This window comes from Salmo trutta, chromosome 33 (assembly GCF_901001165.1).
Source record: "Salmo trutta chromosome 33, fSalTru1.1, whole genome shotgun sequence".
NCBI classification, from domain to species: domain Eukaryota; kingdom Metazoa; phylum Chordata; class Actinopteri; order Salmoniformes; family Salmonidae; genus Salmo; species Salmo trutta.
Window position 1 is genome coordinate 3640495 of NC_042989.1, and position 15026 is coordinate 3655520.

Genomic DNA, 15026 nt, shown 5'->3' on the forward strand with positions numbered 1-15026 from the left:
GATTCACTTATTAAGGCAAATTTATTTTCTGTTTTGGAAGACTTATTGAGAAATCTAACTACTACTACATTTCTTATATAAAAAAAACCAAACAGCAATATCTCTCCTCAGAGATGTTTTGATTGGATAACACCACCAATAGAGTTATGCCGCTTGATTTTGCTGTGGAACACAAATGACCTTTTTTGGTTTGTTACTTATATAGTATCCAGGACATCCCATCATGTCCAAGGTGGTGTACAAAGTTTCCTCCACTGCCAAGGTAGAGCAGATGGAAGCAGAGTTGTCTGTCCAGCTGTCAGCTCTCAGAACTGAAATAGAGGAGAATGGATCTCCCCTGGAAACACCCTCCAAGTCTTACAGGTATAGATGGACACATGGATATGAGGGAGGTCTGTGAGCAAAATCAAGTTGCCCAGTTAAAATGCCAGTGATTGTGATTTTGTCTTTTTGATACTGGCTGTCTTTTTTGTAAATGTTCTTTTGTATTTTATTGTATTCTATATATTTTTTCATCGTATTATAGCTCAGTTCCAGTTCCTAAAGATGTATCGTACTTTCGTATGGAGAGAGAGCAGGTCCTGAGGAGAGGTCTTCTGGTGGCAAAAGCACTACCAGTGGTGTCTCTGTCTGATGTGCTACAGAGAGAGCTGCAAAGCTGCCTAAGCCTGGAGTACACACCTGAGAGTCTGCCTCTTCTCCTGCACCAGGTAAACTGTGCTGATTATAATGTCATTGGGATCACATTGGTGACGCTTAGGGCCCCGCGGCTGCCCTGACAAATTGAAGGTGTTGTGAGGGCAAAAGGGGATGCAACTCAAAATTGGGAAAGTGTTTTGTTTTGTACACTCAGTGTATTTATGGTAGTTTTATGCAGACCGATGCTACCAGTTGGCCCAGATCAAGTACCTGCTGATGCTGAGATGGAGAAGGTTCTGTCGCCACTCCCACATCATTGAGCAGCTGTATCCCTTCTACAAGGTAACCTGGCACTTTGATATTTAATAAATCACCTTAGTTTATTATGAGTAATAGAGGATAATCGATCAATCAATACATCCTTTTTACATGAACAGTTGATTTCTGTGGTGTTCCACCGGGAAAGCTAAATCAAGCACTAAAGTATTTGAAAGAAAACAAATACTATTTGAACCCAGGTCAGGTGTGTTCTTTCACCATACTGTTCCACCAGGCCCAGGTATCAAACCTGGTCAGTGAGTATGAGGATGCTGTCCAGCGGGCCAGGAGACTGGCTGTGTCCAGGGAGAAGGTCCTGACAGGGCGGGGCAACCCCATCAACACGGTCACCCAGGAAGATGTGACCATCTACCTCACCTGGCTGGTCTGTCACCTACATGCCTCCAAGACCATCCACCACTTCCTGACAGTAAGGCCATCAGAGAGACTATGGGCGATGTTTTTATAGCGCAAAAGTAATGTGTTAAGTGCAAAATTGACCGTAAACCTCATTGTAATCTGGCACTGTGAAATAATTTTAACAATGTGCATTATAAGGAGGAGATTAAGCAATATTTCTTTGTTGAAATGCACATTGTTGAAAAAAGTTTCAAATTAAATCTCGTTGCCAGATTACAATGAGGTTTATGGTACAATTTTCACTTAACACATTGCTTTTTCACTACGTTGCCCTATAAGTATGTCCCAAATCGAAACTTTTTCCCTATATAGTGCACTACTTTTGACCAAGGCTTATAGGACTCTGGTCAAAAGTAGTGCTCCATATAGGGAAGAAGGTACCATTCAGGGTGCATCCTATGGCTGCATCGCAATGGTCTAAAGTGGCTTCCTCTACTCGTCTCCTCTCCTTCATTGCCATGTAGCTGAAATCAAAGGCTAGTTTAGATTAGAGCAGATAAATAAAAAGAGACAAGGAGAGGAAGTCACTTTAGACTACTGAGATGCACCCCAAAGCTTAGTTGACTTTTGGGATGGGTGGATGAATACCTTCTAATAGATTTATTTAGAAATAAGACAGTTTGTTACCTCACACTATATGATGGGTTACAGGTGATCCACTACATCCCAGCCTCTGAGAAGAGGGATAAAGATTCTTCTGAGTTATTAAGGAAGTCCCAATCAAGTTCCCCAGTGCTGGTTGAATCTGTCCACACATCTTCAGAAGATAAAGACCAAGTCTTGGCTGGGCTTGAGGGTAACACTAACATTGACTGCTACCTTATTGTACCTCTACATTTAAATGTCTTACTTGAACCGGATATAACAATACATGTGGGTACAAAAGAGATTCATTCATGCTCATGATCGTGATCGTTCCTTTCTGTAGGGATGTTTAGACTGGCTAACCAAGTTCCCATGCACACTGTGAAGCTGGAGGAGTTCCTCCCAGAACTACAAAGCCTGGTCTCCTACTTCCGTTTGCCCTACGACACCCAAAACATCAGGAACACTGCAGACGAGATGGAGCTCTTCAGCATGGTAGTACCGTTGAAACATACATTTCAAGTTATTTGGTTCGTAGTGTACTCTTTTGGTGTAGATCCGCACACTAAACTTTCATTCCATGTACGTTTCTCATTGACGTCGATGAATAAGCTATGCGAACATCTGAGCTGTTCGCATTTATCTCAACTCTGAATCTGGTCCTTTGTTTATTGGTCAGATCTCAAAAGAGTTCAGGGTGATCTTCAGACAGCAGGAAGTGATGAAGACCTTCCTCCAGTATGATGGGACAGAGGCTGTAGAGGGACAGTGGGGGAGGAAGAGGAGCACCATGGCTCTGAGGAAGAATGCTAACTGGATACCGTACATTCAGGTCTGGAGAGAGAGGGATTGTCCCGGTCTCTGTCGTGATCTCTCTCCTGTCAATCCTTGTCCTGCATAGTACTTGGTTTTATAACACTTTAAGTGCTAACAAGTTAGTTCAGAGATGATTGAAGAAAAGGTCTTCCCTGTGGCTCAGTTGGTAGAGCATGGTGTTTGCAACGCCAGCATGGTGTGTGCAATGCCAGGGTTGTGGGTTTGATTCCCATGGGGGGCCAGTACAAAAGAAATTAAATGTATGCATTCACTACTGTAAGTAGCTCTTGATAAGAGCGTCTGCTAAATGACTAAAATGTAAGGTGTCAGGAACGTTGATATATAAGGGATGGAAATTAAGCTAGCCCTCTATCCAGAGGCTAGTACTTTTCAGACTGGGCTAGAAGAAAATGTGTCAAACTAGTCAAATGTTGTATTTCCAGGCAAACTAGTAAAATGTTGTATTGGACCTAGGCTAAAAAAAAGAATTGCAGCCTACTAGCCCAGCTGACCAGTGGCCAAAATCCTTAAAGTCCATCCTGACCAGTGGCCAAAATCCTTAAATTCCATCCTGACCAGTGGCCAAAATCCTTAAATTACATCCCTAATGTTTATTTTCTGACCTAACACCAACAAAACAGGTGAAGCCCAAACGGGATCCCTGGCAACAGAAACTTGTCACCAAGCTAAAGGAGCTCCAGTCTTATGATGAGTTGCTGAGGACTCACCGCAAGTTCCTCCAGGTAAACAGTCTAACACCTAACGGAGGGATTTTATAAATGACCTATTAACATTCATCTCTATAGCTTGTATCATGTATCGAAGTATGGGCTAACTACAATTACTTTCAATCAAGTGTTATTTTGCATATTCACAGTGACACCTCTCTCTCTCTCTCTCTCTCTCTCCCCCCCCTCACTCTCTCCCTCCCCAGCTGTCAGATCCTGTCGTAGTGACTGAGGCCCTGAGGGAGCATGCTTCCCAGGTATGTGACCCTCAGACCATCCAGCCCTCATCATCACTGACATCATCACACGCCAACAGACACAACACCTTGCAGATCTGGACCAGCATTTACAGCGCTGCCAATCTTTATCAGGCATGTATTACTTAGTCAGAGGTGTGATTATGTGTGCTACAAAGACAACGTGCTTTTTCATCATGTAAAATGGATAGTGTCTGGGTTCATTATAACCACAATTAGCATTTTTTCCTGTTAGGAATCCAATAGATGTGGAGGACAGAATAAAAGCGACAGAAAGAGCAGAACCACTTCAGTCAAGAAAAGAAATGAAAGGTACATTATTAAGAAGGACAGAAAAGGATCACTTGAATGTGGGTCTCATTGAATTAAAAGGTAATGCCTTTTGCTTATTTGGCGTCCCTTCTCTCTCATTCATCCCAGCTATAGCTACCGGAGCAGCATGCAGCTGTTGGGTTTGGATGAGGGCCAGGAGGGGGAAGAGGGTACCTCAGACACCGTCACAGCCAGGGGAGCCTACCTGTCACTCCTCTACCTTCGACACCTCAAGATCAGGGAACTGCAGGTGAGCTTCATCCAAAGAGACGTACGTGATTGCTGCTGGAATTGAAACGATGACCTTGGCGTAGCTAGCGCCACACGAGACCACACGGGAGTTCAGGGTAGACTTTTAGACTGTTAGGGACTGCAATCCATACTCTTGTCGCTCCCACTGAATCCTGAGCTGTCCTCTCTTCCCCAGTGAGTCTCTCTTGGGATGCTGAACTGCTATCCGTTATCTACTGTATCATATTATTTACCCTGCCATTCCCTCTGGAGCCTGAGCTGTCTTACCCGTCCTCTCTCCCTTATAGCGTATCTCCTTAGGCATTCTAAACTACCTGAGGTCCATAGAGAGAACCTTGACTTTTGACACAGCTGGGATGCGCGTGGAGGGAGGAGGAGCACGTGGAGGAGGAGGAGGAGGAGGGGAAGCAGGAGGAGGAGGAGGTTTGGTCAGCACCACTGAGGAGTCAAGCTGGATGAATGCGGCCAGAGGGTGCAGTGGGACAGTCGGAGGTCTGGGCTCTCACCTCTACATCCACAACACTCCTGTTGACTACAAGGTAAGGCATCAGAGCTACAGTACAGCCGGAGACATGAATGAGATTAGTGATTTGTATGGGTGAAGAAAATAAGTGAGTAAACGCTCATCATTAGAGGTGAGTAAAATAATGCTCCCTAAACTTTCAACACATTTTTCCTCAAAAGCAGTGTAAACACGTGCATTAAATAAAAAAGGATCAAAATCGCTTTGTGAATATGGGCCCAAGTGTGTGAGTTACAGCCAATTGAGTTCACTAGCTCAAGCAGTTCTGGTAACCCTTGCAGCCTGGTCTGAGGACCAGGCTAATCTGACCCTGGGCTGTTTCATTCCACAAAGTTGTTCCTCTTCTGGTTTGGAACTCCATTTGTTATTGGTCTATTAACTTATACTGCCTGAGGATTTCACGAGGCATGCCGAATCTCCACCCATGCAAAACCAGGTCCTGTGTAGATTGTACTTTCAAATAGCATTTATCAGAAAATAACACTGATCACATTTGCATTTTTTTTACAGTGTTATATAATCAGCTGTTGTACAAAATGGCACAAAACACAGGAAAAACGTAATTTTTACTGCACTGATTTTTTATACAGAAAGGTAGTATGGTAGAGTCAAGAGGCACTATTCATAACATAGGATTTGCATGAGCTAGACACACACACATACAATAATGTTGTATAAAAAATATTTATATTTCTTGTATTACCAATAGCATAGCAATGCTAAATAGATCATTTTTTATTCAAAAATCGATTTCATCATGAAAAAGCTAAATGACAAAGCAATGAACAAGACAGGAGGGGGTTACAACAGCATACAATGAAAATACCATCAGTTACCTACATAATACACATTGAAAAAGGCCAAGAAAAACTATACTGCTGTTTCCCTGTCCTGTCCTTTCACTTCAGAATCAGATTAATAGTGGAATCATGGTTACAGAGCTCTGTACTACACTACAGTCTCAAGAAGTCTTCAAAATAACTCAGAATGTCCTCATAATCATTCATGTGTATGATTGGCTGGCGGCTGCTATAGCCTGCCTGTTTCAGGAACTTATGCAGCTTTAGGCCACGGATGTCCCTGAGCAGACCCCTGGTGACACGGTAGGTGTTGTCAGGGTCAAAACTCAGACCGTCGTCGTCATGCTGGGTCACATAAACGTTATCCACAGTCCCGTCTGGACGCAGACTGATGATGAGGCGGTCCATGTTACTGTCATCTTGGTCACCAGTAAAGTCTTTTCTGACATACTGAGGAAGGCAATTGGATTCTTCTGGATTCAGGTTGCCCACTATATAGTACGGGTGGACGTTATCTGGGAGCAGAAAATTGCAGGAAATGACGGATATATGTGTGGTCACATTGCTGCAGTCCCACTCCGGTCTGTTCTGGAAGGGATGGAAATCAAAGCCCCCCTCGTTGGGGTTGTATCTTGCAACCATTTCACCCATGTAATCAAATTTGATGTAATTCTTGGCGAACCAGAACAGGAGCTTGAGTCCATGCCTGGGCAAGTGACGACCAAACCCAGAACGTCTTAGATCTGCCATAGTGTTCAACGTGCCTCCAACCATGGTGGTACCCTTGAGAGAGAGAACTTCAGTAGGTGTGATTGGGTGCAATAAAATCCCATCATATTTGATTTATTTATTTATTTTCATTTAACCTTTATTTAACGAGGCAAGTCAGTTGAGAACAAATTCTTATTTACAATGACGGCCTACCAAAAGGCAAAAGGCCTCCTGCTGGGACGGGGGCCTTGGATTAAAAAATAATAATAAATACAATATAAACATAGGACAAAACACACATCACAACAAGGGAGACAACACAACACTACAATAAAGAGAGACCTAAGACAACAACATAGCAAGGCAGCAACACATGACAACATAGCATGGTAGCAACACAACATAACAACAAGATAGCAGCACAAAACATGGTACAAACATTATTGGGCACAAACAACAGCACAAAGGGAAGGTAGAGACAACAATACATCACACAAAACAACTACAACTGTCAGTAAGAGTGTCTTTGTTGCAGCTCATTCCAGTCGCTAGCTGCAGTGAACTGAAAAGAGGAGCGACTCAGGGATGTGTGTGCTTTGGGGACCTTTAACAGAATGTGACTGACAGAACGGGTGTTGTATGTGGAGGATGAGGGCTGCAGTAGGTATCTCAGATAGGGGGGAGTGAGGCCTAAGAGGGTTTTATAAATAAGCATCAACCAGTTGGTCTTGCGACGGGTATACAGAGATGACCAGTTTACGGTGGAGTATAGAGTGCAGTGATGTGTCCTATAAGGAGCATTGGTGGCAAATCTGATGGTCGAATGGTAAAGAACATCTAGCCGCTCGAGATGAATAGTGTATACCATGGAACTTTATAGGCCCAGTGCAGTCAACATTCTGCTTTACCTGTGTTTTGTATAATATTGATGAAACTAACTCTATAAACGTGTGAAAAAATGTGTTCAGTGTTATTTCTGAATAGTGGCTTGTTGAAAATACAATTTAGCCAGGACCTTCTAATCAGCTGGTTTTGCATGGGTGGAGTTTTAGATTGTTAATACACCAATAACAAAGATAGTTCTAACTCTCTGTCAATAACAGTTTGTTTTCAGGTTACATATCCCTCCCATGAGTCCCCTCCTCTTAGGTCCCTCACTCAGACAACTGCCAGACAGTCCTAGCAAAATTCTTGCCTGAGAATTTTTTGGGGGGCAAAATTGTTTTTGTTTGTTTCTTTTCGGCCATTTTAATGGAACTTTTACAGTAAGCTATTTAATTGTTACCCAGAAATGATTTGATATTGAGATTAAAAAAACAACTGCCCTGGGTCTTTAAAGAAAATATTCAACCATGTTGTATAATAAATAGAGGGCAATCTCTTACAACGCTTTTATAGTAGAAAAAGTTGCATGGGTGTGAAAAATATGTTTAGTGGCTCTGTCCACACTGTGGGCATGGACACATAACCCTTACAACATGCCAGCTGTTCTTAACTAATACTAGCATTGTATTATCACAGTGTTCAACCTTTCACATACCAGGGACAGGCAAATCATGGTTTTTCCTCCTTGGGGGACTTCTTACATTAAAACTAGAACTGACTGTAATAGTGTTAAAGAGCAACTGCCTTTAAAAAGCAACAAACCCCGTAGAATGTGGCATCGATTTGAGTCTCAAACAGTTATCCTAGTGTCAAAATTTACTACAAAGTGTAAATAGGATCATTTCGGTCATAAAGTCAGTCTCGTCTAAGAACGGAGTTTGGAACATCTGTGCGTCCCAAAGGGTAAGTGAAGGTTGGGTTTCGATTCGACAATGTCCATTTGCCGACTAACATGGGGCGAACAGCTGCAGCGATTGCCCTCTATCAAATAGCATAGACAGTGAGACAGACCTGCAGTTCCGACTTTGTTTGCATATGTATGAGACATGGAATAGGCTTCCGTGTCTCATGAGGGACAAACATCATTAACCAAACGCAGAATTGGTCAGGAAACACACCTCTAAGACTGAAATCTTGTTTTTCTAATGAGCAACAGAAAAACACACTGTTCAGTTGCTCTTAAATAAGTATACACACCTGACATAGACAAACAAGATCACACAAACACAAAATATGTTATATTTACAGTAACTTACGGTTTGCTGGTGTTGTGGTGCTGCTCTCCTTCCTCTCCTCACGTCTAAGAGACCTGTAATGACAGCTGTTTTATCCATCTCACAGTGTTTATGAGTGTGTTGTATGATAAGGAGGCAGGACTAACCATGAAGTCCGCAGAGTGTACAGGAAATGAAACTGAAAGTGACCCTGTCCTGTGCTGGACTGAGTTCGATTCCACAAAGTTCCCTTCTTTCTGCCACATATTCAAAAAGTTTCTCTGATCTAGGACCAGTTGTAATCCTCACAATCATAATGAATAAGATTACATGGACAGTGGGGACCTGATATTACCTGACATTTAAGGCGGTTGATGCTGTTTTGTGTCCAATGTTTTTCATTTAACAATATCTGAAACACAGCACAATAGTATTATACAAACACAACACCCCCTACCCACTCTCCACAACTTCCAGACCTCTTGTGAACTATCAAGTTTCAAGTTTTATTAGTCTAATGTACAGGAGACACATGGTGTTCACCGTCCAACGAAATGCTTACTTGCAGGTTCCTTCTCGACAATGCAACAGCAATAAAAGATAATCAAACATATTTGAGGGGAAATCTTCTGTTAAACCCTGTTAAACTTGGGGGGAACTGTGGCGCTACGGTTAAAGGAAGTATGCCTGGTTCCTGTCATTCTGGCCCCTGTTGTCCTCACTCACTGGCGACAGACTCATAGGTATACATAGGGTCGCATGTTTTGCAGATTCTTGCGTGGGGTAGCTTGACTATATAATGCTCCTGTACTCGTCTGTTTTTGGGCTTTCACTCCATCTCAGCTGCGGGGATGGGGCGACCAGCCTCCTTATTATAATACGTTTTTAATAAAAGTAATACCTTGATTGATTATTGATTTTGCCTCTCCTCGTTATTAGTTAAAGGTAGAATTTCCACCACACATAAGAATAAGAACATAAAGTAAATGGCTCAGTAGAATAGAATAAACATTTTAGCGTAAGTATTATACTGGAAAGCACAAATTATACACTCTTAGAACAAAAGGTGCTATCTAGAACATAAAAGGGTTCTTTGACTGTCCCCTTCGGAGAACCCTTTGAATAACCCTTTTTGGTTTCAGGTAGAACCCTTTTGAGTTCCATGTGAAGTTTCCTTTACACAGAGGGTTCCACATTGAACCCAAAGGAGTTCAACCTGGAACCCAAAAGGGTTTTACCTGGAACCAAAAAAAGATCTATGGGGACAGCCGAAGAACCCTTTTGGAACCCTTTTTTCTAAGTTGTCGTCCAATATTTACACGTGTTTTGGGGGGCAAGTGTTCAATCATAATAAGAGTCTGGTAGCAGAAGTTGTGATGTAAATATTAGTCATTTAGCAGACGCTCTCTTCCAGAGCAACTTACAGGAGCAATTAGGGTTAAGTGCCTTGCTCAAGGGCACATAGACAGATTTTTTACCTAGTCAGCTTGGGGATTCAAAACGGAAACCTTTCGGTTACTGGCCCAACGCTCTTAACCGCTAGGCTACCTGTCGCCCGTGTGTGTAGTATGAATGTGTTTGTGTATGTGTGTGTGTGTGTGTGCGTGTGCACGTGTGTGTGCATGAGTGAGTGAGTGATTGAGCGAGTGCGTCTGCTATGTCAAAGTTTCATTAGGGAATTGATATCGGTGTTACTGTGACTACAGGTTCACTGTTCAGAGTTCATGGAGTACCCAGAGGTGGAGAATCTTCATGATTTCTACACCACTGAGGAGAGATATGTCCATACCCAGGACCAGCGAGGGCTCTACGTGGTGTACGACGTGGCTCTGAAGGACCTGGAGGAGCTGGAAGACACACTGACTCTTCTGGGCTCACATCACATCCAGAGGAGTAGTTGGAGAGTCAAGGGCCAGTCTGAGGGCAGCAGGGTCAAGGGTCAGTCTGAGAGGTCACATAGCTCTGCAACGACAGACCTCCACTCTTCCTGGGCTCAGATAGATGTGGATAGAGTTGCAGTTCTCCTAGACCTGTGGACATGTGAAGCTGCTTTTTTGGAGAGCAAAGTGCAGGTTCGTAAATATGCTGAACAGGGCCGTGTTCATTAGGGCACGAAACAGAAAACATCTTAAAAGGTTCTGAAACGGAAAACAAAAATTCACATTTCTCATTGGACATGTACATTTAGTCCCTCCCTGTTTCTGTCTGTTTTCTTCTCATTGATGCCTAATGAACACGACCCAGGTGATAATCAGTTTATTTTAAGTCCAGTATATTGCGTGTCATTACTTGAACCATGCCCCGTCTGTTAATTTCCAGCTGGTGAACTGCTATATTGAGGCCTACCAGCATGTGACAGGACCAGAGGAGAGGTTCTCCTTGGCTCAGGTCATCACAGACATCATGCACAGAAGGCCTCGGCTACACCTGGACATGGGAGCAGAGTATTTTGTTCAGGCCTACCGGGCAGAGATGGTCTGTATGCAGACACACCAGCAACTCATCAGAGCCATGCTGGTCAACCAAGTAATTGTTTCGGAAAAATTGTGGCACAGCCTAGAGAGCTATTGATGCTAGTGTGGATAGTTGAATCATAACAGGTGTATCTGGCTTGAAGGACCATGAAAAAACTATTGGCTGGGATAGCCCATTAGCAAAGCTAATAAAAGCAATAGGTTTTGAAGTCGAATATATATTCACTTTTCCATGCCGTGCGTTCTAAAGGTCTCTCTAACTGTGTTATGTTGACTATTAGATAGATCGTCAGCGGCAATACCTCCATCGGGTGTGGAGAGGAGGTCAGGGACAGGGAGCTACTCCTCGTGACTATGGTCTTCCTCCTAACTATGTTGCCAAACATCTGGTGTCCCTCGGTGGTGGCAGGCAAGTCCTAGTTCTACCCATGAATTGTAGACTGATTACAGTGTAATGTGGTATCACCTCAAAACAGACTAACATGTTAAACAGTATAAATAAATAGCTAATATAAAAATGTGTGCGCACACCCCTGCCTGTCTGTCCTCTTGCTACCAGTCCTGCCCTGATGAATGTGTTCCTTCTGGAGGTGCATCACTCCCTAAGCCTGGCCTCTGAAGTGTACCAGGCCCTGACCCAGGCTCACACTGAGCTCTGCCAGCTCCACCATGCCAGGGGGGTAACTGAGAGTGTCACCCTGGAACAGAGACTCCTACAGCGGGCTCTGCAGCACTGGCACTCCCTGGATCCTCCCGGGGCCTACTATAGCTCTCAAACTCAAAAAGATGTGAGTTGAGTATCTCCCTCACATTTTGCTGATATACTGCACCTGCCACTTGAGAAGTTCTAATTGTAAAAATTATATTTTCTTAATTGACTCACCTGTGTAAATCAAGGTACTTTTTTTTAAAAACACAGAATCTATATCAATATTGTTATGTGCAATGATCGCAAAAATATCGCAGCACCAATCAGCAATCATTTTTTTCTTCATCTCTTTCGCTCCAGTTGTTTTCAGATGTTTTCATGGAGGACCCCTCCCTGGTCCGAGCGGTGGGGGTCTCTCTGATCAGGTCGGCTGAGGAGCAGGACATGAAGCAGGGGAAGGAGAAACAGTTCTTTGCTGTGGAAACCTTCTCCAAGCTGCTGGAGTTAGTCACCATCCGCCATCGCCTCATGGAGTCAGCAGCAGAGACGGCACATCTGGCACAGTTGAGTTGATTCTTCCTATATTGATTTTCATATATTTTTTTTAATTTTTAATTTTATTATTATTATTTTATGAATATTGCTAGCTGCAGCAGAATACCATCGTGGATACCATTTTTATGTCTCCGCGTCCAGTATGAAGGAAGTTAGAGGTAGTTTCATGAGCCAATGCTTACTAGCTTTAGCGCAATGACTGGAAATCTACAGGAACAGTTAGCATGCTAGCTATTCTTGTTCATCCGACTTTGGGGAAGTAGATAAAGGGATTCATTGCCAAAATCTCAAACTATCCCTTTAAAACCTCTCTAGGACATATGGGACAGTAGCGTCCCACCTCGCCAACAGCCAGTGAAATAGCAGAGCGTCAAATTCAAAACAACAAAAATCTCATAATTCAAATTTCTCACACATACAAGTATTATACACCATTTTAAAGATAATCTTCTCGTTAATCCAACCACATTGTCCGATTTCAAAAAGGCTATATGGCGAAAGCATAGCATTAGATTATGTTAGGACAGCACCTAGACAAGAAAAACCACACAGCCATTTTCCAAGCAAGAAATACAGCTAAAATGAATCACTATCCTTTGATAATCTTCATCAGATGGCACTCATAAGACTTCATGTTACAAAATACATGTATGTTTTGCTCGATAAAGTTCATATTTATATCCAAAAACCCCATTTTACATTGGCGTGTAATGTTCAGAAATGTTTTGCCTCCAAAACAACCGGTGAATGAGCACATCAATTTACAGAAATACTCATCATAAACTTTGATAAAAGATACAAGTGTTATGCACAGAATTATAGATAAACTTCTCCTTAATGTTGTGTCAGATTTCAAAAAAGCTTTACGGCGAAAGCAAACTTTGCAATAATCTGAGTACAGCGCTCAGATATCAAAACAAACCATACAGATACCCGCCATTTTGGAGTCAACAGAAGTCACAAATAACATTATAAATATTCACTTACCTTTGATGATCTTCATCAGAATGCACTCCCAGGAATCCCAGTTCCACAATAAATGTTTGTTTTGTTCGAAAAAGTTCATATTTATGTCCAAATACCTCCATTTTGTTTGCGCGTTTAGTCCAGCACTCCAAATTCACTAAGCGCGTGAGTTTAGTCCAGACGAAAAGTCAAAATAGTTCCATTACAGTTTGTAGAAACATGTCAAACGATGTATAGAATCAATCTTTAGAATGTTTTTATCATAAATCTGCAATAATATTCCAACCGGACAATTCCATTGTCTTTAGAATTGAAAGGAAAGGCAGCTCGCTCTCACGGCCGCGCGCATGTTTGAGCTCATGCCAATTTTCCAGACACATGACTGAATCAGCTCGTATTCTCTTCCCATTCACAGTAGAAGCCTGAAACAAGGTTCTAAAAACTGTTGACATCTAGTGGAAGCCTTAGGAAGTGCAAAATGACCCCACAGACACTGTATACTGGAGAGGCAATCACTTGAAAAACTACAAACTTCAGATTTCCCACTTCCTGGTTGGATTTTTCTCAGGTTTTTGCCTGCCATATGAGTTCTGTTATACTCACAGACATCATTCAAACAGTTTTAGAAACTTCAGAGTGTTTTCTATCCAAATCTAATTAACTATGCATATTCTAGCTTTTGTGCCTGAGTAGCAGGCATTTTACTTTGCCCCCCTTTCCTAGAGAAGTTAATATGGAGGAAATTACAGTCATTAGAGCTAATTTAAGTTTTTTTTCTGTAATGAAAATTCTTAGGCGAGCCGTCTAAGTGGTGATTTTCGGGATGGAAAAACAGTTTCAGTGTCAGCCTAAAGGACCAAAATTCAAAAGGCACTCGCAAATCTGAGCTATCTTTTTTTGCAGGTGCATGGTAACAGTTGAATAAGATGAGAAAAAATAAGAAACACGCGCACTGCTCTTGCTAGTATCGCTGCTCTTTAATAAGCTTTATGTATCGGCTTCAAGGCCAGAAAGCATGCAGAAAAGATATTGAACTATATATATACACTACCGTTCAAAGGTTTGGGGTCACTTAGAAATGTCCTTGTTTTCCATGAAAACATACATGAAATGAGTTGCAAAATGAATAGGAAATATAGTCAAGACGTTGACAAGGTTATAAATAATGATTTTTAATTGAAATAATAGTGTCCTTCAAACTTAGCTTTCGTCAAAGAATCGTCCATTTGCAGCAATTACAGCCTTGCAGACCTTTGGCATTCTAGTTGTCAATTTGTTGAGGTAATCTGAAGAGATTTCACCCCATGCTTCCTGAAGCACATCCCACAAGTTGGATTGGCTTGATGGGCACTTCTTACGTACCATACGGTCAAGCTGCTCCCACAACAGCTCAATAGGGTTGAGATCCAGTGACTGTGCTGGCCACTCCATTATAGACAGAATACCAGCTGACTGCTTCTTCCCTAAATAGTTCTTGCATAGTTTGGAGCTGTGCTTGGGTCATTGTCTTGTTGTAGGAGAAAATTGGCTCCAATTAAGCTCCGTCCACAGGGTATGGCATGGCGTTGCAAAATGGAGTGATAGCCTTCCTTCTTCAAGATCCCTTTTACCCTGTACAAATCTCCCACTTTACCAGCACCAAAGCACCCCCAGACCATCACATTGCCTCCACCATGCTTGACAGATGGCGCCAAGCTCTTCTCCAGCGTCTTTTCATTTTTTCTGCGTCTCACAAAGTTCTTCTTTGTGATGCGAACACCTCAAACTTAGATCCGTCTGTCCATAACACTTTTTTCCAATCTTCCTCTGCCCAGTGTCTGTGATCTTAATCTTTTATTTTTATTGGCCAGTCTGAGATATTGCTTTTTCCTTTGCAACTCTGCCTAGAAGGCCAGCATCCTGGAGTCTCCTCTTCACTGTTG

The 15026-nt window shown here is 42.4% G+C and overlaps 2 protein-coding genes across 3 annotated transcripts in view; one reads left to right on the top strand and one right to left on the bottom strand.

The window, feature by feature from the left end:
• The first annotated feature begins 129 nt into the window (after positions 1–129).
• The window catches only part of si:ch73-242m19.1 (uncharacterized), a 27941-nt gene continuing 13044 nt past the window's right edge, over positions 130–15026 (top strand). The window contains exons 1-17 of the mRNA XM_029729256.1: positions 130–363; positions 527–710; positions 868–981; positions 1193–1387; positions 2029–2173; positions 2306–2457; positions 2642–2794; positions 3420–3521; positions 3713–3877; positions 3999–4075; positions 4184–4325; positions 4615–4866; positions 10167–10532; positions 10780–10986; positions 11216–11385; positions 11494–11722; positions 11944–12146. Of these exons, the coding sequence (XP_029585116.1) occupies positions 224–363; positions 527–710; positions 868–981; positions 1193–1387; positions 2029–2173; positions 2306–2457; positions 2642–2794; positions 3420–3521; positions 3713–3877; positions 3999–4075; positions 4184–4325; positions 4615–4866; positions 10167–10532; positions 10780–10986; positions 11216–11385; positions 11494–11722; positions 11944–12146 (2996 nt within the window). The 5' untranslated portion in view covers positions 130–223. The remainder of the gene's footprint in view (positions 364–526; positions 711–867; positions 982–1192; positions 1388–2028; positions 2174–2305; positions 2458–2641; positions 2795–3419; positions 3522–3712; positions 3878–3998; positions 4076–4183; positions 4326–4614; positions 4867–10166; positions 10533–10779; positions 10987–11215; positions 11386–11493; positions 11723–11943; positions 12147–15026) is intronic.
• Positions 5411–8873, bottom strand: LOC115172240 (uncharacterized). 2 transcript variants are annotated; one of them, XM_029729468.1, is made up of 3 exons: positions 8816–8873; positions 8503–8555; positions 5411–6433 (listed from the first exon to the last, which is right to left on the bottom strand). In XM_029729468.1, the coding sequence occupies exons 1-3, from the start codon at positions 8820–8822 to the stop codon at positions 5804–5806; spliced, it is 690 nt and encodes a 229-aa protein (XP_029585328.1). In that variant the 5' UTR covers positions 8823–8873; the 3' UTR covers positions 5411–5803. The 2 variants fall into 2 exon arrangements, with proteins under 2 accessions (XP_029585328.1, XP_029585327.1); XM_029729467.1 differs by lacking the exon at positions 8816–8873 and having other exon boundaries at positions 8503–8606.